This window comes from Octopus bimaculoides, chromosome 8 (genome assembly GCF_046866305.1).
Source record: "Octopus bimaculoides isolate indiv1 chromosome 8, ASM4686630v1, whole genome shotgun sequence".
NCBI lineage: Eukaryota > Metazoa > Mollusca > Cephalopoda > Octopoda > Octopodidae > Octopus > Octopus bimaculoides.
The window spans coordinates 86189360-86211305 of NC_142935.1; the positions used below are offsets into that span (position 1 = coordinate 86189360).

Consider the following 21946-nt stretch of genomic DNA (forward strand, 5'->3'; position numbering starts at 1 on the left):
TCTTTTATTCATTTCAGTCATTTTGATTGTGGCTTTCTTGGAGCACCGCATTTAGTCAAGCAAATTGACCCCAGGACTTATTCTTTGTAAGCCTGGACTTATTCTATCGGTCTCTTATGCCGAACCACTAAGTTACAGGGACGTAACTTAGTGGTTCGGCATCGATGTCAAACAATGTTGGGACACACACACACAAACATATAAACACACATACATATATATATATATATATATATATAATATGTATATATGTATATATATATATATATATATATATATATATATTCGACGGGCTTCTTTCAGTTTCTGTCTACCAAACCCACTCACAAGGCTTTAGTCGGCCCGAGGCTATAGTAGAAGACACTTGCCCAAGGTGCCGTGCAGTGGCACTGAACCTGGAACCATGTGGTTGGTTAGCAAGCTACTTACCACACAGCCACTCCTGCACCTAAAAATATGTATGTACATTCATACATATTCACATTTATGCCAATAATAATCGGTGCACTTGATGTTGTGAGTAAATGCCTCAGTGATAATCTGGATAAACTAGCTTTAACAAATATTAGATTACAGAATTAAGAAAAAATGGTGGTGGAACATACTTTTTTGGATGTTGAATCTCATAGAGGCAATGACAAGTAATTGAGACCTTTCGATTTGCTGTGCTTGAGAAGACACATCAAGCCAAGCAAAATCACTCTTGGAGTAGTTGGTATTAGGAATGGTATCCAGCCGTAGAAACCAAGACAAACTAGACTGAAGCCTGGTACAGCTCTCTGGCTTACCAGTTCCAGTCAAACCATCTAACCCATGCAAAAATATGTATGTACATTCATACATGCATACATATTCACATTTGTGCCAATAATAATCAGTGCACTTGATGTGAGTAAATGCCTAAGTGACAATCTAGGCTTTTCAGAAAAAGAAATCCACACAGTTTCCATTTACAAAATTTACTTGCAACAATTGTCAACAAAATTTGCTTGCAACAATTGTCAGTCTAGGGCTATGATTGACAACACTTGCCCAAGGTACTGCACAGTGGTACTGAACCTGAAATCACAGTTACAAAGCAAGCTTCTTAACCACACACCCATGACTGCATCTATATTATAACAATTTACACACAATACAACACCTCTAAATTTCTGTTATGCTTTTCAATAAATCAAAAATGAAAAAAAAATCAACATTTATATGCTTTTATTATAAAATTATTTTATTTTTAACTTTGAAACTCTCATTGTTCTTCATCATTTCAAATAAAAGCAACAACATTGTTATTTGCTTATGTTTACTTTATGTATTTCTGTTTCTTCTAGAAACTGCCATCAATCCTGTTGATGGTGTTGAAAGTGATGCAATCTTTTACAAACTCCGACATCCTTGCACAGGTAAAAATCTTCAAATTATTATTTAGAGTTTGAAAACAATTTTATGACATACAACTTTTAAAATATTTTACTAAAAACACACATGTGCATGCACGCACATGCAAGTGTTGCATGTGCTTAGAATATAGTTTTATTTGGCTGACATTTACCTGGAATTGCATCTACTTTAATCTCTGAAAAAAGGGACAGTTCAAGAATGAATTACATCATCATCATCATCGTTTAATGTCCGCTCTCCATGCTAGCATGGGTTGGACGATTTGACTGAGGACTGGTGAACCAGATGGCTACACCAGGCTCCAATCTGATTTGGCAGAGTTTCTACAGCTGAATGCCCTTCCTAACGCCAACCACTCCGAGAGTGTAGTGGGTAGAATGATCCTTCATTTAAGGGAATTAAATAATCAGATTTATTAAATTAAATAATCAGATTTATTTATAAAATCTGAATATTCATATCTTCAGTGTCATTGGTAACCTAGAGTATACTTCTGTCATCAGGAATAGGACATGCATACAGTAACCATAGTTCAACTTAAGGCAGTGAGCTGGCAGAATTTTTAGCACACCAGGCAAAATGTTTAGCGGTATGTCATCTATTTACATTTGACGGATATTTGTCCTCATCTTGTTTGTTGTTAACACGTTTCGGCTGATATACCCTCCAGCCTTCGTCAGGTGTCTTGGAGAAATTTCGAACCTGGGTTCTCATTCCTAAGGTATTTTTCGATGTTGTTGTACCTTTTATGTTCACTTTCTCTATCTCTCTTTTACTCTCTCTGTATGATGTAAAGTGTGACTGGTGAAATCAACCAGCCAACTAACCAACCAATCAACTTTTATATTGGCTATTTTAATATATAGAGATTGAAACCTTTACTTTTTATGCAAATCATGTATAGGGTACATAGAAAATGGTTTCTAATTTAGATTGAAGGCCACAAATTTTGAGAGGAGGATAAGTTGATACCAGTGACTCCAATACTTGATTGATGCTTTTAGTTTATTGACACTGGAGGGATGAAAGGCAAAGTTGACCTCAGTGAGATTTGAATTCAGAATGAGAAAAAAAAAAATACGGCAATGCAGTTTATCCGATGCTCTAATGATTCTGTTAGCTTCACCATGTTAGCTACACATGAGAGAATCATTAACAATGGTTTAAAGTTCAGTTCTCCATGCTTGCATGGGTCAGACAGAATTTATTGAGGTAGATTTTCCACAGTCTGATGCACTTCCTGTTGTCACCCTTACTTGTTTCCATGTGAGGTAATATTTCCTCATAGCTGGGCATGTTTTCATGGAAGATTGGAAACAAAGGACACTGCTTGAATAAAAGTGACACTCATTCGCAACTATCACATGAGGCCAAGACAAAAGAGAAACAAACTCATATTCCTATATATGCACACACACACACATGAAGGATTCTTTCAGTTTCCATCTGCCAAATCCACTCACAAGGCTTTGGTTGATCCAGTGTTATAGCAGAAGACTCTTGCCCTAGGTGCCATGCTGTGGGACTGAGTCTGTAACCATGTGGTTGGGAAACAAATTTCTTAACCACCAGCCTGAAAACCAGATTTATTGAAGAACTGTGAGAACTACATATATTACACGAATATGGTAACCTAGCTCATCACAGAAATTAATCAGAAGCATAAACATTTTTTAGAATTTTCTTCAACAAAAATATATATTTAGTTGTTTAGATCTTAAAGTGTGCAGATCTAAAGATTGTGTACAAGATTAAAAAAAAAATTAGTTCCAGATTTTTTATTTTTTATTCTCTCTCATGTACCAATATTTGCCTGTTCCACTTTGTTTAAAATTATATTTACTGCTTAATCCAAGATTAGTCAATAAGGTGTAATATATTTATTTAAATTTATGATGTTTCAGGTATGTTTTAGCTTTATATTTCCTTTTCCTTCTACATTTATAGAAGTAAAAAAACAAATTGTATTCCATTTTATAAAACATCTGTTGATGTTATTTATTCATTTTCTATGTCTATGGCTATTTATGCTGTTAGCAGTTTTAATGTTCATGCTACCTCTAAAGTTCTCTTACCTGATACAATTGCCAGATATTTCACAATGCTTTATGTTTGTATTGTTGCACTGACAATACAATACAATACAAGGCTCCTATCTATTCATTTCTTGTATACTGATCAAGATAATTCACTTGATACTGTTGGAGATATACTGTTGTGGGTTCAACTGTTAGATACCTTACTATTTATCATCCTAATCTTCATACATTTTCATTAAAACCATTCTTAAAATAATGATAATGAGCTTATTGTACACACTGCTCTGATGCATTACAGCTTATCAGAAAAGAATAAAAGATATGTGTCATAAAGAAAGATGACAGTGAAGACTAGAAGTACATGCACAATACACAGAATAAAAGACAAAAAGACAGAAAAACATACAGCAAAAGAGCCATAAAGAGGAAAGGTGTGTTGGAGTAGTGTTCATGAATTTCTGGAAGGATGGAGTTTTGAGAAGGATGCAGTCGCCTGACATCTAACAACTGATGCAATAAGCTTATTCCATGCATTGGTGTTCTGAGCATGTTTCCTAAACTTTGCTCTATTTAAAATACATGAGTAATTTAAAAATATTAAATCAATATTTCTCAAATTCTACATCATTCTACTCTATACATTTTCAGGTTGTTTCTGTTGTTTTGTGATAATTGCATTACAACTTTGTCATTCATTACCTTTGAGAATCATTAATATTTTAATGTTTCCCTCTTAAATCTGCAGATAACAGCAGCATATTTCTCTTCACTCATAAGAATCAAAATGTATTTGAAGTTACAAACTACAAAGAAGAATTTCGCTCTTGGTTATTTAACAATTATGTTGTTGAAGGTAGGTGGTTATTTTAAACTCTCTCTCTCTATCTCTCAATAAACTACAATATCAACATAACTGTTCTCTCTCTATATAAGTTTTTGATAAATTTTTACTATTACACTCATCTCACTTTGAAGGTAAAATTTATGTTTTTTCTCTGTGTCTTTTGATATGTTTTGAATGAATTTGACTATTAAAACCATTATAAATCACTTATTCTTTAAGTAAACCTAAAGCATGCTTGACAACCGGTGTTGATGTATTTGTGTTCCCTGGTTCAGCAAAAGAGACTGATAGAATAAGTATCAGGCTTAAAAAAAAGAAGTACTGGGGTCGATACATTCAACTAAGAATTCAAGGTGGTGCCCCAGCATGGCCACGGTCTAATGACTGAAACAAGTAAAAGATAAAAGATAAAAAAGATATACATATGACAGGCTTTGTATACTTTCTAGAGGTAAGCAAATAGGAAATAACAGTTGCTCCCCAAAAACAAAAATTGTGTTACCTCAGTGTTATATGTAATAATGGCAGTAACTGAAATAGGTCAATGGCTTGAATTTGGATAATTATGTTAATTTAGGTAATTAAGATTCACTAATTGCTATATGCAAAAAATATTAAAAATATTTTTTAAATGTTAAAACGTATTTTTAAAAATATCAATGCAAATGGGACCTGTGCTGGTGGCATGTAAAGGCACCCATTACATCTCAGAAGGGTTGGCATTAGGAAGGGCATCCAGCTATAGAAAACCATGCCAAATCAGACTGGAATCTGGTGCAGCCTTCCAGCATGCAAGCACAGTCAATCCGTCCAACCCATGCCAGCATGGACAACGGATGTTAAATGATGATGATGATGATGATTGAAAAATATATTCAAAATTGATAAAAAAAAACATTTTAAAAAATATTAAAAATTAAATTAGAAACTTGCTTTTTTATTGTATTTATTGAACACTGAAATAACAAGAAATTTTCAATATAGGATGACAGGAAAATGCAGATTTTCAATGGGAGTTGTACCATCTGCACTGTCATGAATCCATCACAAGTCTCTGTTGTGTACCATTCCCAAGGAGAGCTTAAGTACATCATTATATTGCTTAATGGTTAATCCAGTTTTGGCTTTAGTTGAACATTAATGATATGTTTTGTAATTTATGAACAATAAAAAAAGAAGCAGGATGTATCTTTACGGCAACAGTAGATGAACAGCTGTTGTACAAGTTTTGTACAGTGTGTTAGATGTGTAATGTGGCCTTGCTAGATTTAACTGAGTAACATTAGATTTAACAAGATACTGGGTATCAATTGAGGCAAAGCAATGAACTAAGTATGGTTTGTTAGATGTGTAGTGTGACTTTGATAAATTTAGCTGAGTAATAAATTTAACAAGGGACTGTGTATCAGAAACACATCTATCTATCTATATATATATATATATATATATATATATATATATGACTTGACTATACAGGAAATGGTATCATCATCATCATTTAATGTCCTCCTTCCATGCTGGCATGGGTTGGACAGTTTGACAGGAGCCTGCACCAGACTTCTGTGTCTGTTTTGGCATGGTTTTTACAGTTAGATGCCCTTCCTAACACCAACCACTTGGCAGAGTGGACAGAGTGCTTTTTTATGTGGCACAAGCAAGGTCGGTTTTGGTATGGTTTTTACAGCTGCCCTTCCAAACATCAACCACTTTACAGTGTGGACTGGATGCTTTTTGTGTGGAATATGTATGGTAAATGGATGATATTGCAGGTTGGGAAAAATAGTGTTGTATGCTGAAATTCTTTATTTTATTATTGCTTTCAGTTATTGAGCTGTGGCTACTATTGGGCACTGTCTTTTTTCACTTGTGATACACTTACATTCTTTTCAGAATTTGGTGGCACACCTGAACTAAAAATATAACTTAAAGTATAGGGAAAAAAATTATATTCAGGTTACACTGTGGCACACCTAGCATCGTCTCCTGGCACACCAGTGTGCAACAGCATTCTGGTTGCAGAGCACTGTTCTAGAGTATAGTTGTTTACATTAATTACAACACTTATTTTATTAATCTTGAAATACTAGAAGCTAAGGTGGACTTATGCTGATTTAACCTTAAAACATTCAGAGACATAACCAAATACTACAAGGTTATTTTGTCAGACACTGTACTGATTCTATCATTCCCTGCCAGTATCATTTGCTCATTTGTTTACATGTCCATTTTTCCATGATAGCATGGGTTGTACAAACAGTGGATTAAGGGGAAAGGAAAGGGGATAACTTAGCCATTTGAAAAATAATGATTGATAAAATAAGTAATAGGTTTGATATGATTGAATACAAATCATTGAAGGCAGTGCCCCAGCATGGCCACAGTCCAGTGAATGAAACCAATTAAAGAATAAAAGAGAGTAAAATATCTTTATGTAGAGGTCTATAATCCATATTATCATAGATTAATATATGTTAAATCAGTAATGATCATAATGATTTATACTAAGATGTTATTAACCAGTCTTTGATTGAGTCTTAGTCATTTCATTCTCTTTCCTTGGGGCATAGTATATCTAGGAGTATGTTATCCAATATGATGTTTCTATTTTAAGATGATAGAATGTACTTTAAGAGAGGCTTGGTTTTTATTTCTACATAACTGTTTTCTTTTTGGCCCCAATTTGAAATAAGTTTTGTTGTTATCTTCTGTTTTCAGATGGCTCCCTGTTGTTTGTCTCACCTGTTGATCCCCTTTTCCTTATTTTACCCTACTTAATAAAGGCAGAAAAGAAGGTAATTACTTGAATTCTTTCCCTATGTATATATATATCATCATTATCATCATCTTCACCACCATCACCATTTAATGTTCATTTTCCAAGATGGCATGGGTTGTACAGTTTGACAGGATCCAATAGTTTCAGGGACTGTATCATGCCCTACTGCCTACTTTTGCAAGGTTTCAGTTTCTGGATACCCCTCTTAACACCAACCACTTTACAGTATGTACTGGGTGCATTTTTTATGACACCAGCACTAGTAAGGTTGCCATGCACCTTGCAAGTCTATGAACCTCAAGAGAGATGGCTTTATGCTTGGAGATGAGAGAGGGGTCAAAGCAGAACAGGTTTCTTTGTGTAGAGGAGCTACATAGCTACTCACATTTTAGAAGAAAATACAAGGGGGATCAGAGTGAAGATAAAAAGAGATAAAAATAGTGGTAATGAGATGTCTGGGTGGATTTGAAATTGTTGAAAAATATTAAAGTTTATTTCAATTTGAAGGATGATGTTCAGATTTTACATTTTTTGGCTATTCTTCCAGCTGTGGCCATCTCATTAGTTTTCTCTTCTGACACAGTGTATCAAGGATTACATTATCGAATGTGTCCTTCTATATTAAGGACATCGGATGTAATTTGAGGGTTATTTGGATACTATTTCCAACAGATGGTGTGACCATGCAAAAACTTTATTATCTCTATGAATGTCTTTACTTTTACAATGTAGGGGTAAGAAAAAATGGTAAAGGCCCCCTTCAGTCACAAATGATCATGGGATTGCACATAGAAAGTTCCCCTCCGAGGCACAAGTATGGGCAAGGTTTTTTTATGGAAGAACAGCAGTCGCCCTTGCACACCAGTCTCCCTTCTCTACGCCACCAATGTTGTCCAAGGGAAAGGCAAAGGCTGATACAGCTTGGCACCAGTGACATTGTAACTAATTTCTACAGATGAGTGAACTAGAGCAATGTGAAATAAAGTGTCTTGCTCAAGAACACAGCACACCATGTAGTAATACAAGTAGTATTGACCACATTACCTTGCATATGTGTACCTACTACAGATTGCTGAGTTCCCCTGTCATTCATCCTTCTTACTACTTTACGTTATCATTCATACCTCCATATCTCTCACTCAGTAAACTGGTTGACCCGCAAGCAGAAACATGGAGTTGTGAGGACCCTTTGGCCTTGTTGAAGATATGGTTACTTCACTAGTACAGGTGCCACAAAAAGAATAATAATAATATAAAAAACAACACCCAATTGTAAAAAAACAAACTAAAAATGAAACGTAAGTAAAATGCAGTCCTCTGAAGCATTTAGGTGAGCACTGTCTCCTGAATATGAGCTGACTTCAACCATGGCAAACTCATCCAACAACCTACAGCAGTATAGAAGGTGGGCATAAAATGATAATAATGATGATGGTAATGGTGATGAGAAGTATAATTATTACAGTAGGATGGTATTATAAGCAGTGTCAGTTGTAACATAATGTTCCTTCTTACCATATACAGGAGTGTACACAGTGAAGGTACATGGCTCAGTGGTTAGAGCATTGGGCTAACAATCACGAGGTTGTAAGTTCAATTCCTGAATCGTGCTGTGTTGTGTTCTTGAGCAAGGCACTTTATCTAACATTACTCTTTACCCTTTACAATATTACCAATACTACCACTGTATAGTCAATATCACCACCACCATTATACCACTGTGTAGTTAATACATCACCACCAGTACCACTGTATAGACAACACTGTACTTATAGTACCTACACAACCAATTTTAGTAAATTTTTGAGAACCAACATTATTTATACTGTTGTATAGGATGGGGTATTGAAAAGTTCCTGGCTTTAAGGGTATCATGAAAGCCTGGTTGAAGGCCCAATCTTCCAAGTTCTTTTACAGAAAAAACTGAAGGACAGCTGCAATAAGAGTGTGAATCTGAGAGGGGAATATGTTGAATAAAATCATAATTAACCGATCCTCCTGTATTTTCTTTTAGCCAGAGTCAGGAACTTTTCAGCTCCCCATCGTACAAGAGTGACTTATTATTCACTGCTTTAGATTCTACTTGTCTAATGGACAGAGACAAATGATTATTTCCATGGTTAATGTTCAGTGTGAATTATTTACCTGTTAGTGGTTAAGGAAACAATTGTTGTAGGGAGTATGGTGAAGTTCCATAAGAATGCATTTGTGTGGTGATGGATTGGTTAAAGTAGTGTTACACTACTATCTTAAACTTGACTGAAGTGTTTGTAAGCTAATAACAATGCTGAAAGTATTGAGAGGTAGTGCTGGAAGAGTTACCCTGTTTAACCCTTTAGCATTCAGATTACTCTGTCAAATGTAATGCTTATTTTATTCACATTGTTTTGAATTAATCATGCTATCTTGTAGCTTTGAGATTTCAATGATATGATCATTTACTTTTAGAATGACTGTAGGGTGGATACGAGAGGGTGGACCTGGCCAGTTTGAACAAAAAACAGATAGAATATTTGGGCCGGGGTTAATCCATCACCTGGTCCTTGGCTACCCATTCTGTTACATACACTCAGTTGGATCTCCTACCTGAGGAGGATTTCCTTCTTTCCTGTTAATCTAAGAAGCTAAAGAAAGGCCATAGTCACTGCCCTTTCTCTTCTGGTCAGCTATTACAAAACAACTTTTTTAAAGATTTTTATGGATGTGTAACCCTCGGCTAAATTCAAAATGTAGTTTAACTTATTAATAATTACTGAAATCATTTATTGGACATAATGGTTATTGATATTGTGATTGTTATTTCAGACTGGAAAGTTTATGACTATTGATCACATGCTTGAAGATGACCAGTATCTTGACATACATCACCTTTCTGAAAGTGTGAGAGTAAAAGATCTCTCGCTAATCACAGATGTTAAAAGTAATAGTTTTTTTTGTTTATTTTTTTATATATATCAGCTAAACTGTTTGTCTTCATTTCTGAACCCATTTTATCATCATAATCTCTGTAATATGTCCATTCTTCTCTGTTTGTGTGGCATGAATGATCCCAATGTCTGGTTATTTTTTTTATTTCTGTTTCAACCACCAAATTATCTCTTCTCCACCACCATATGTCTTCCCCCTTTCCCATTCACTACATTTACTCCACATTCTTACAACCTACCCAACTACATACCATCTCTCTCTCCCTTCTACCCATCCTCTCTCTTCTCAATCTACTGTATTATTATTATTATTTTATGTTTGACTTTTTACTTTGCATTTGTACAAGTTGGTTCCAAGTCTCACCAACAGACCTCAAGAGACAACATCTAGGTGTTATGCCTAGGGTACCATATCTTTGGATTTGTACATAGTGTTGTTCTAGAGAATGTTTAAGAAACCATAAGAAAATTGAGTTTGTTTTAAAATTTGAGATTACATAGTCAGTATTTTACGTAGGATATGGGCAGTTCCCATGAGCACTATCTTTTGAATTTCTGCCATTTTGGGGTTTCCTGGTATCTGAGCTAGGACCATGATTGAAGCTCCTCTCCATCTTACCTCTTGTATGCAGCATGCATCGACACGTCTCCTTTCAAGCATCTCTACAATCTCACTAGACCTACCTTTCAGTGTGCCTACATTGACAGTGCCAACTCTGAAAACTGAGAAAAAGGAATGTGGGGTGAGGTTTGGGGAAGAGAGATGTTATTCAGTGCCTAAAAAGAAGAAGGGGGTTGTCATGTTCGTTTTTTTAGGCATGCTTCACCTGTTCTCATCATCATCATCATCATGAGAAGACCTGTCAAGCCAAGTGCACCCATGCTGGTGGCACGTAAAGAACATCTTTTGAACATTGGGCCCACAGAGGCAAAGTGACTGAGTTCCCTTTGAGTGTTGGGCCTCATGGAGGCAATGACTGAGACCTTTGGCATTATGTTGTGCTTGAAGAGAAGACCCATCAAGTTGAGCAAAATCTCAGTCATGGCAGATACCGGTGTCATGCAAATTGGTACCGCAGTGTCACACAAATGGCACCTGTGCCGGTGGCACATAGAAGCACCCGTTACACTCTCAGAGTGGTTGGTGTTAGGAAGGGCGTCCAGCCAAATCAGACTTGAGTCTGGTACAGCTTTCCAGTGTGCCAGTACAGTCAAACCATCCAACCTGTGCCAGTATGGACAACAGATGTTAAACGATGATGATGATGATGATGATGATGACACATACATTATCCGACATGCACAGTATTATATATCCATTATGGCCGATCTTACCAATTGGTTTCACACAAGAGATTCAGTGGAGTGTTAAGTGACAATCCGATTATGTAACCCTGTGCGCATCAGAGGTAGCTGTTATGGAATACTCTTAGTTGAAGTCAAAAAGATAAAATTATTTTAGCATTTTTTACCCTGTCTTATTTTCCTTATATATATATATTCAAAGCAGACAATGGGCTTCTTTCAGTTTCTGTCTACCAAGTCAACTCATAATGCTTGGGACTTTAATAAAAGAAAGAGATTTGGCTGATATTTTCAGCAGGTTGAAGGGTTATGTAGGGACTCCCTTGTTCGCTGAAAATAAATGGTCGTTTTCCTTAAGGTCAACCCTGATTACGGTCAAAGCTACTGACCACCCAATCTTCAGTATTCAAATATACTCTACATAGAAATTTATTTAATGTCCTTTTATTTTTTAAGAATGTTTGGCTGCTATTTACAGCAGGTTATGCACCCAGTTAGCGACTCCTCTATTGGTTTGTTAGTAGCAGCAGTAGTAGTAATAGTATTAGTAGTAGTAGGAATAGTCAGTTGACTGTATTGTATACACCCCATACAAAAACTGTGATGTTTAAATTAACCCTGATCAAGCAGTCCTATGATCAAAATAGTGCTCTTGTCATCACTGCCTTGGGTTACATTATCCAACGTGTCCTTTTTGTTATAAGATGGTCGGGTGTAATTTGAGGGAAATTGGGCTGCCCACTCGTTGTCTCGGTCAACTACATGTATTTACTTGTAGAAGTAAAAAGAAATGTCTTCCGGGTGCATTACTCAGTTAAGGGGAGATAATTTCCAATGTGTGTTATTTCCAATGCGTTCTGGTTTTTGAGCAGTGCTGTTCTTTTATAGTTTAAGACTGTCTGCTACTGAAACATTCATCAGGTACATTACTCTCCTACCGCTTACTGTAGTGAATTGTTTCTTTCTGTTTTACAGCCAGATAGATTGGGCTATCATTCACCTGTGATCAGACTGCGTAATGTGCTTCAAAAATTTCACTTTACAACCATATTGTTCCATTTTTCAAGCCCACTGTACAAAAACCTTGGCAAGTAGTTGGGAAATAAACTTATTAACCACACAACTCTACCTGCACCTACAACCTGCCTGTACATTCAGAATATAATTTTGTTATTTCTGCATTGCAGATAGTAGAAGCTGTTTTTTAGTCAGAATTATTTCCAGTTCTGTTGTTTTCAAGATATTAGTTTAGTTTCTAAGCTATTAATTTACCATTCTTTTATTGAAATTAATTCTATGTTTTATTTTCTTTAGAAAGTGATAGTATTGTTGCTTGTCGTTATTCTGAGGAGAAAACTTTATCTTGGCTCCAACGTAAGGTAAATATAGTTCTAAACTTTTTACTTTTAGTGTATCTTAGGAAGGTTACTTGGCTTGTATAATAAAACAGTTGTGGACAATTTTAAGAAATATAATAATCATAATGATAATGGTTTCAAATTTTGGCACAAGGCCAGCAAGTTTTGGGGTGCAGGGGCTAGTTGATTACATCGAGCCTAGTACTCAACTGGTACTTATTTTATTGACCCTGAAAGGATGAAAGGCAGTTGACCATGGCAGAATTTGAACTCAGAACGATTTGAACTCAGAGCATTTTGGCCAGTGTGGTAATGATTCTGTTTCCAATAATTATGCTATTCCTAGTTTACCAAGCATTTCTATTGTAAGGTAAACAAGTTTTTTTTTTTTAATCTAGATGGCAAAAAAATCCAAATAGGTGCAGGAATAATTGTGCCATTAAGAAGTTTGTTTCACAACCACATGGTACGTGGTAGCTTGGGCAATTATCTTCTATAACCTTGTGTGTTCCTCATGGAATGTAGTTGATGCCTGTTATGAATGCCCTTTGTGTATAAAAATTAGGTATAATGAGTGATGACTGGGTTTGGTAGACAACAAAAGAAAAAAAAAACTTGAAGAGAGCACAATAATGTGTATTGTTGCCAATTTTAGAGTTAAAACTCTATATTAAAGGATTATTAAGCTTCTAGAGTTTGTTCTTGAAAGTTCTCTAGCATTTTCTATGGTGGAGTCTGTGAGTGTGTGTGTATGTGCATGCATGTTAAATATATGATAGTTGTACGTGAGAAATGAGGTATAAACCATGGGAAAATACCAGTGATTATCACTGTTAATAAAGAGTAAAATCCCATATTAAATTTTTTTAATCCTTTTGATACCAATCTGCTCGAGACCATCCTTGGTTCTATGATGCAAACTTCTGTTTTAAAGTGATGCAAATTAATATCATTTCATGTTAATTTATGCTTCAAACACCAGTTCAAATTCTTCATTGTTTTCAAAATGAATTGAAACAAGGCAGGTGCATTTCAACAGATATCTTCTAGTAAAAGAGTTAATCTTCTAGAATTAATTCTGTTTTGGAGAGTTCTTTGATATTTTCTGTGCATTTCTGTAAGAAATGAAGTATAAACTACAGGAAAATGTTTGGCTGTGATCAACACCCACTTTTATAATTTTGTTTCATTTTCTGCAAGGTACAAAAGGTAGCCAAGGTTTTTTCTGAAAAAGGGGTGCATGTCTCAGAAGGTGTTGCACATTCAAAGACATACATAAAGACCATGAAAGAAAATCCTCATTTAAAAGGTAAGACAGAATTACATTTTTGATAATTTTTCTTCTTGCTGTGTGGTTAAGGAGTTTACTTTCCAACAACATGGTTTTAAGTTCAGTCCCACTGCATGGAACCCAGACCAACCAAGGCCTTGTGAATAGATTTGGTAGTGAGAGAACTGAAAGAAGCTGCTGCTTGTGTCTGAGCATGTGTATATATGTATGTTTATATCTCCTTGTCTTGACATCACATGATAGCTGTAAACGAGTGTTGTTGTCATACAAGCAGCGTCAATCATTGCTAATGTTCTGTGAAAAAATGCCTGGGTATGTGGTAGTATGAATATGTTTGGAAACAGGTTAGGGTTGGTGACAGGAAGGGCACCTGCCTGTAGAAAACCTGCTTCAACAATCTCTGTCCAGCCCATGCAAGCATGGAAAAGTGGACATTAAAAGGCTGATGATGATGATGATGATGTATGTGTTATGTGGGTGCATTCTATCTCCTTGTTTTGACATTGTATGATAGTTGTATGCTGCCCTGCCATAGTAGCCAAGTTTGTGGAGACACCCAACAGCTGTTCTGGGACTGACATCAACTTGTTCTGCTATGTCAGAGGCGTTGCAACAAGGATTATTCTCCATACTTCTCGTAAAGCAAAGGGTCCTGTCAGAGGGCCCTAGTTGACCTGGGGAAGGTGATGTGGACTCCTTCCTCTGTCTGGTGAATTTTTGTCAGTGAACATGTTGTGGTTTCAAAGCGACGAAAATATTTTGACACAAATTAGCTTTAAATATTGAAGTGAATCTAATGGTTTGTTTTGTGTGTTCTTAAATGACTTATAAACATCTTCCATGCTGCAATTATTTTATATATATATATATATATATATATATCATCATCATCATTTAACGTCTGCTTTCCATGCTAGCATGGGTTGGATGATTTGACTGAGGACTGGCTAGCTAGAAGGCTGCACCAGGCTCCAATCTGATCTGGCAGAGTTTCTACAGCTGGATGCCCTTCCTAACGCCAACCATTCCGAGAGTGTAGTGGGTGCTTTTGTGTGCCACCGGCATGAGGGCCAGTCACACGGTACTGGCAATGGCCACACTCAAAAAGGTGTTTTTTACGTGCCACCTGTACGGGAGCCAGCCCAGCGGCACTGGCAACAACCTCGCTTGAATGATTTTCTAACTTGCCACCAGCACAAGTGCTAGAAGGCAACGCAGGTAATGATTACGCTCAAATGGTGCTATTTACGGGCCGCTAGCACGGAAGCCAGACAGCTGCTCTAGCAATGAACACGCTCGGACAGTGCTGTTAGTGCTCCACTGGCGGGCGTTGCTCCTGCATGGTCGCAATCAAATGACCGAAACAAATAAAAGAATAAAAGAAAAGAGTATATATATAATCCAAATAAGGCAAAGAAATCCTTTACCACGTCTTTAATGATTCACTACAATTGTTTCTGTACCAACTATAATTGCAATGCCAGTTTATGCAAAAATTCGAAGGGAAAATTTTTAAATGTTTCCAGTTTTAGATATTTGAGTGGCTCTTCATCAGACTTGCATCAGAAGGTTGTGCCATCACATTGTGTGTCTTCCAGACATTGTTTCTTGGCTTATATCAGGATGAAACAAAAAGTGTGCTTAGGGGATGAGTAAATAACATAGAAATCAAGGGTGGTGTGATATAGAGGAAGAATATAAAGAAGAACTTCGTATTCTTCCTCTTCATTCTTCCCACATGATCCCTACCTTTATACCCTACTAGGACACACACACACACACACACACATACACACACACACACACACACACATATTTATATTATATTAACCTGCCTTTGTAAAGTGGTTTAGGTTTCTATAATGTAATTTACAAAAAAAGCCAAGTTACACTAAAATCTAATTTTACTTCTGTTGTTCACAAAATTTTTGGCATCTTTTCTGTTTGACTTTCACTTTTCAATTCCTTTAATTTTGTTCCAGTTGATTTCAAATTTGGTGTATTTCTGTAAAAAAGCATTATCCTAATATGATTGATGCCTGGACCACCTGACTGGCTCCAGTGCCAGTGGCACATAAAAAGCACCCACTACACTCTCGGAATGGTTGACGTTAGGAAGGGCATCTAGCTGTAGAAACATTGCCAGATCAGATTGGAGCCTGGCGCAGCCACTGGCTCTCCAGACCTCAGTCAAACCGTCCAACCCATGCTAGCATGGAAAATGGATGTTAAATGATGATGATAATGGTGATAATGTATGCTAATTACGAAAATGAAATTAATTTTTGTCATAAATTAATGAATAAAAAGTTAATAGCTTTTAAAGTTTGCAAATTTTGGGTAATTTTAGCCAGTTGTAAGCCACAGACTCATTGCTGCCTGTTCCCATAGTAACTGCTTAAAACTACTGTATCTATATTCTGAACTTCCAATTTTAAAATTTTTGTGTCCAAAAATGTATTAATTTCAAATTTGATATATTGATGTAATTTTTCATGCTGAATCTAATTTTGTTATTCACTTGTTCCAGAAAAATGTTCACTAAAAATATGTTACTCATTCATTAACCCCAGGTCAACTACTGGTCAGACTGGCCTTAAATGCTAATCCTAAATTCTAACTCAAGCCCTAAACCTTAATTCTAACCCTAGGCCCTGATTCTAACTTTAAATCTTAACTTTAACTCTAAACCCCAATGCTAACCCTAAACACTAATTTCAACCCTAAACCCCAACTCTAAGTCCTAACTCTAACCCTAACTCTAAACTCTAATTCTTACCCTAAACCCTAATTCCAACTCTAAACTCCAATCATAACCCCTTACTCTAACCCTAAACCCCAACCCTACCCTAACTCTAACCCCAGTGTGTCTCAAACTTTTGTTTTTGAATAAATTGTTTACATGAACTGAACTATAGCTACGGAAGTGTAATGTAGTTTGTTTTTTTGTAATGTTTTGAAAAATAAAAGAAGTTCATTGAGGATATTTTGCCTGTTCCAGCATTTCAATTGACTTTATTCATTTAAACTTATTAATACTTCAAAACACCTTAGAACTATCATTGTTGTAATATATTGCTTTCATTTTATTTAATAAAAGTTATCATGCAGAAAATTCCAGCTTCCAAATTCTGTTTTCTGATTGAGTAAAAATAATCAAACTTTAAACCACTGTAACATTTTTCTAAAATTTTTGTGGAACATGTGAATATCAACATGAGATTCAACATGAAAAATTACATTAATATACCAAATTTGAAAATTTTCACCTAACTTGAAAATTTCAAAAAGGGAAAGCCAAACAGAAAAGATTCAATTTTTGTTTCTTCTGAAATGAAATTTTATTTGAAACTATTTTCTTTCAATAATTAATTTACTCATTAATTTCTTTCTTATTTTGTTTTTTGCTTTTGTCACCTCAGAGGAAGCCATGTTATATGCATGTGGTATGGTGTCTAATTACATCTGTGATGACTTGCAGAAGAAATTGAAAGAGAAACTAGGGTAAGAATCAATAATATTAATATGTCTATTTTTTTTTGTATGCACCTGTCATGTGTGTCACACTTCAAAGAAGAAGTGAGTGGCAAAGTGAGACAGAAAGAGAGAGAGTGAAAGAAACAGTGAGTGGTGACAACGTTCGTTTTGTGTTTTTAAATGTTTATCACATCGCAAGAAAAGTTGATACATAGATACATACACCCATTGTTAAATTAAAAGCAGGAGAGAGGAAAGACACAGAAGAAGTGAAAGAGAGAAAGTGAGAGAGACAGTAGATACATAGATCCAAAGAAAAGTTGATACTTAAATACATAGACACAGCAAATATTGGATGTCACTTTCACTTTTCATTACCACATAAGGATAAAATTAACTTGCAAGTAGCTGAGTCTCTCCGCAGACATACTCTCTTTTACTCTTTTACTTGTTTCAGTCATTTGACTGCGGCCATGCTGGAGCACCGCCTTTAGTCAAGCAAATCGACCCCAGGACTTATTCTTTGTAAGCCTAGTACTTATTCTATCAGTTTCTTTTGCTGAACCGCTAAGTGACGGGGACATAAACACACCAGCATCAGTTGTCAAGCGATGTTGTGGGGACAAACACAGACACAAACACACACATACACATATATATACATATACATATATACGACGGGCTTCTTTCAGTTTCCGTCTACCAAATCCACTCACAAGGCTTTGATCGGCCCGAGGCTATAGTAGAAGACACTTGCCCAAGGTGCCACGCAGTGGGACTGAATCCGGAACCATGTGGTTGGCAAGCAAGCTACTTATCACACAGCCACGCATATCATTAACGTAATTCTCAGGGAGATTCAGCCTCACACAAAATATGACAAGGCTGGCCCTTTGAATTACAGCTACAACTCATTTTGGCCAGCTGAGTGGACTGGAACAAGATAAACCTTCACGTGGTTGGAAGAAGACGTATAAAGATCCTATATAGAGGCAGGAAAATCTTTTTAGTCGTTTGGGTCACTATGGGTGTTAATCTTGTCCTAACAGCAGCATTTGTGGGTCTCACAGATCTGGAGCCCAAAGCCCCAGATGAACACTGATGCGCAGGCTGTTGTTATTAAACTGAGTGTGAGTTGGGGGCAATTATTTTGTCTTAGCTTTCACTGCTTATACTGAACACATGACATTTTTGCCTTACGATACGGAACATTTCCCTTTCTGTCACTCTTTTTAAAAAATGTCACTTTGTTGGTTACGATGACAAGGTTCCTGTTTATCTGATCAACGAATAGTTTGCTTGTAAAATTAACGTGCAAGTAGCTGAGTACTCCACAGACATACCATAAGGTGTGTTCTTTGAATTACAGCTACAACTCATTTTTGCTAGCTGAGTGGACTGCAGCAAGGTGAAGTAGAGTACCTTGCTCAAAAACACAGCGCTCTGCAGGGGATCGTACGCATGACTTTACGATTGTGGGCCAAATACCTCTAACTACTGAGCTATGCACCTTCATTCTCTTAACCATAGAGAAAAGGAGTGAAGTGATAGAGACAGGGAAAGAAAAGCCTCAGTCATTTACAATGCCAATTAGACTGAAATACAATCAAACTTTTCTAGCTTCTTTACTTTTAACAATGAAAAAGAGGGAAAGACATTTAGTAATGAATAGAGGGAAAATCTTTCAGGTGTTTATGTTTTTATTTTGGGAGTTCTAGAGGATCGATTGTTAGTTCTCTCTTCTTTCTCTTCACCTTCTTGCATAGTTTTTCATGTCTTTTAGTTGGTGGCGAAAGATCATGTTTTTTTTTTTCAGGCATGTTTAACATTTTCTCTACAAAGAAGCCCCTCTCCCTTCCATCTTTTCATAAAAAAACTAATGCAAATTTAGAACGGAGTATAGCTGTGAAAGGAGCCCAGAAAAATGTGTAATACCACCTACAAAATATGTGGAGGAGAAAAGTTGCCAATAGGTGGCCACACGAAATTCAACTCTATACTTTAAAGAGTGTCTTCTACTATAGCCTTGGCCAACCAATTTGGTAGATGGAAACTGAAAGAAGCCCGTCATATATATATATATATATGTATATATTTATATATGTTATATTTTTATGTGTGTGTTTGTGTCTGTGTTTATCCCCCCACCACCATTGTTTGACAACTGATGTTGGTGTGTTTGTGTCCCCATAACTTAGCTGTTCGGCAGAAGAGACTGATAGAATAAGCACCAGGCTTACAGGGAATAAGTCCTGGCACCAGCACATAATTTACAGATGCTTACATTTTTTTTGTTTTCTGTGAATTTTTCATGGGTCCAGCTAGTTTATTATTATTACAATTATTAATCCCACTCAGGTCAATTTTGCCTTTCATCCTTTCCGGGACAATAAAATAAAATACCAGTTAAGTACTTGGGTCAGTGGTATCAACTAACCGCCTCACTCCCAAATCACTGGTCATGTGCCAAAACTAGAAACCATTATTATTATTATTATTATTATTATTATTATTATTATTATTATTATTATTATTCATTCTTTCTTTCTTTCTTTCTTTCTGTCTTTCTGTCTTTCTTTCTTTCTGTCTTTCTGTCTTTCTTTCTTTCTTTCTTAGGTAAATAAAATAAGTAGCAGTTGAACATTAGGGCCAATGTAATTGACTTACCCCTTCCCTTAAAACTGCTGGCCTTGTATCAAAATTTGAAACCATTATTATTATTATTATTATTATTATTATTATTATTATTATTATTATTATTATTATTATTATTATGATGATGATGATGATGATGATGATGATGATGATAGAAAGATTGATGTAACTCTTCATGAAGGTAAAGAGACAATAAGAAGAGCGTGATGCATTTCGTCCGTCTTCACGTTCTGAGTTCAAATTTTGCGAAGGTTGTCTTTATCTTTTATCCTTTCAGAGTCAGTAAAATAAGTACCAGTTGTGCACTGGGGTAGATGTAATCGACTTACCCTGCTCCACCAAAATTTCAGGCCTTGTGCCTTTAGTAGAAAGAATTATCATTATTATTATTATTATTATTATTAATCCTGTTGAGGTCAGCTTTACCTCTCATCCTTCTGCAGTGAAGCAAATAATAGCACTTTCCCTTCAAAACTGCTAGACTAGTGGCTAAATTAGAAACAATTATATTCACAATTAACTAGCAGATTCGTTAGTTTCATTCAAAATGCTTAATGGCATTTCCTCCAGGGTTATATTCTGAATTCAAATCACGCTGAGGTCAGCTTTCCCCTTTCATCTTTTTGGGGTCGATAAAATAAAGCACCAATCAAGTACTTTATATTATGTTGAGTCAAAAGTTTTACAATATTTTGCTAACTTATTTGCTTTATTCATTAAGCTACAGCAAAAGCAATCTAGCATTCAAAGTAGAGGCCGTCGTGTTGCTCTGTCTGGAGCCACCTTTCTGCAAGTTCTTTGATCCCATGATGATACTAGTTCCTGTCCTTCGAGGTAAAGAAGGACAAGAACTGGTATCATCCTTCACTGAAGCTTCCACCTCCTCTTGATTGATGAAGTGGTGCAAGTGCAGGAAGTGAGCCACGGATTGGAACAAATAATAATCAGAGGGAGATATTTTTCTGCATGCCTAGCATACACAAGCAGTGATTAAACAAAGACCAGCTTCTTGAACCTGTTGCCAAACAGACGGGTTTCCAAATATAAGATGTTGCTCTGCATCTGGTGGAATTATGAGGGCATAATTCACTTCAAGTTTGTTCTGGACAGTTGAATCATCAATGCCAATCTGTACTCCAAGCAGCTTGGACAGATGTATGCCATTGCGTAGCAAAAATGCCTGGTGTTGATTAACAAAAAGTGAGCTCTTCTGCAAGACAACATAAGACCTTACTTTGCTCCAACAACCTGGAATACACTCCAGGAACTTGAGGGAATCAAACTGATGCCACACCCAGCATATAGTCCAGCCCTATAAACTAATGGGAAATTTTGATGGCAAGTTTAAATTTAGACCATCTGAAAAGAAGTTTGTATTATAGAAAACCAGGAGCAGTCTCAGGCAGGCTAAAAATCTCTCCTTCATAAACCAGATTTCACCATTACAGGTTTCAATTTGGTATAACACACTTCAATGATTATTGAGTAATTGAGTGTCATCAGACCCTCAGTTAATAATTTAATAAGAGTAAGGCGGTGAGCTGGCAGAAACGTTATCATGCCAGGCAAAATGCTTAGCAGTGTTTTATCTGTCTTTACATTCTGAGTTCAAATGCTGCCACGGTCGACTTTGCCTTTCGTCCTTTGAGGGTCGATAAAACAAGTACCAGTTGAGCACTGGAGTCAATGTAATCGACTTAGCCCCTTCCCCTAAATTGCTAGCCTTGTTGCCAAAATTTGAAAGCAATTTTTTCTATGTATAAGGCGGTGAGCTGGCAGAATCATTAGCATGCCAGAGAAACTGCTTTGTGGCATTTCTTCCAGATTTATACTCTGAGTTAAATTACTGCCAAGGTCAACTTTGCCTTTCATCCTC

The 21946-nt window shown here is 36.2% G+C and overlaps 1 protein-coding gene across 2 annotated transcripts in view; it reads left to right on the plus strand.

Moving 5' to 3' along the window:
- LOC106875240 (ribonuclease H2 subunit B) overlaps window positions 1-21946 on the plus strand; it is a 37095-nt gene that overhangs the window by 7431 nt on the left and 7718 nt on the right. For both annotated transcript variants that reach the window (XM_014923304.3, XM_014923303.3), the window contains exons 2-8: window positions 1329-1400; window positions 4183-4290; window positions 6997-7073; window positions 9863-9977; window positions 12604-12668; window positions 13848-13956; window positions 17361-17442. In XM_014923304.3, coding sequence (XP_014778790.1) covers window positions 1329-1400; window positions 4183-4290; window positions 6997-7073; window positions 9863-9977; window positions 12604-12668; window positions 13848-13956; window positions 17361-17442 — 628 coding nt within the window. The remainder of the gene's footprint in view (window positions 1-1328; window positions 1401-4182; window positions 4291-6996; window positions 7074-9862; window positions 9978-12603; window positions 12669-13847; window positions 13957-17360; window positions 17443-21946) is intronic.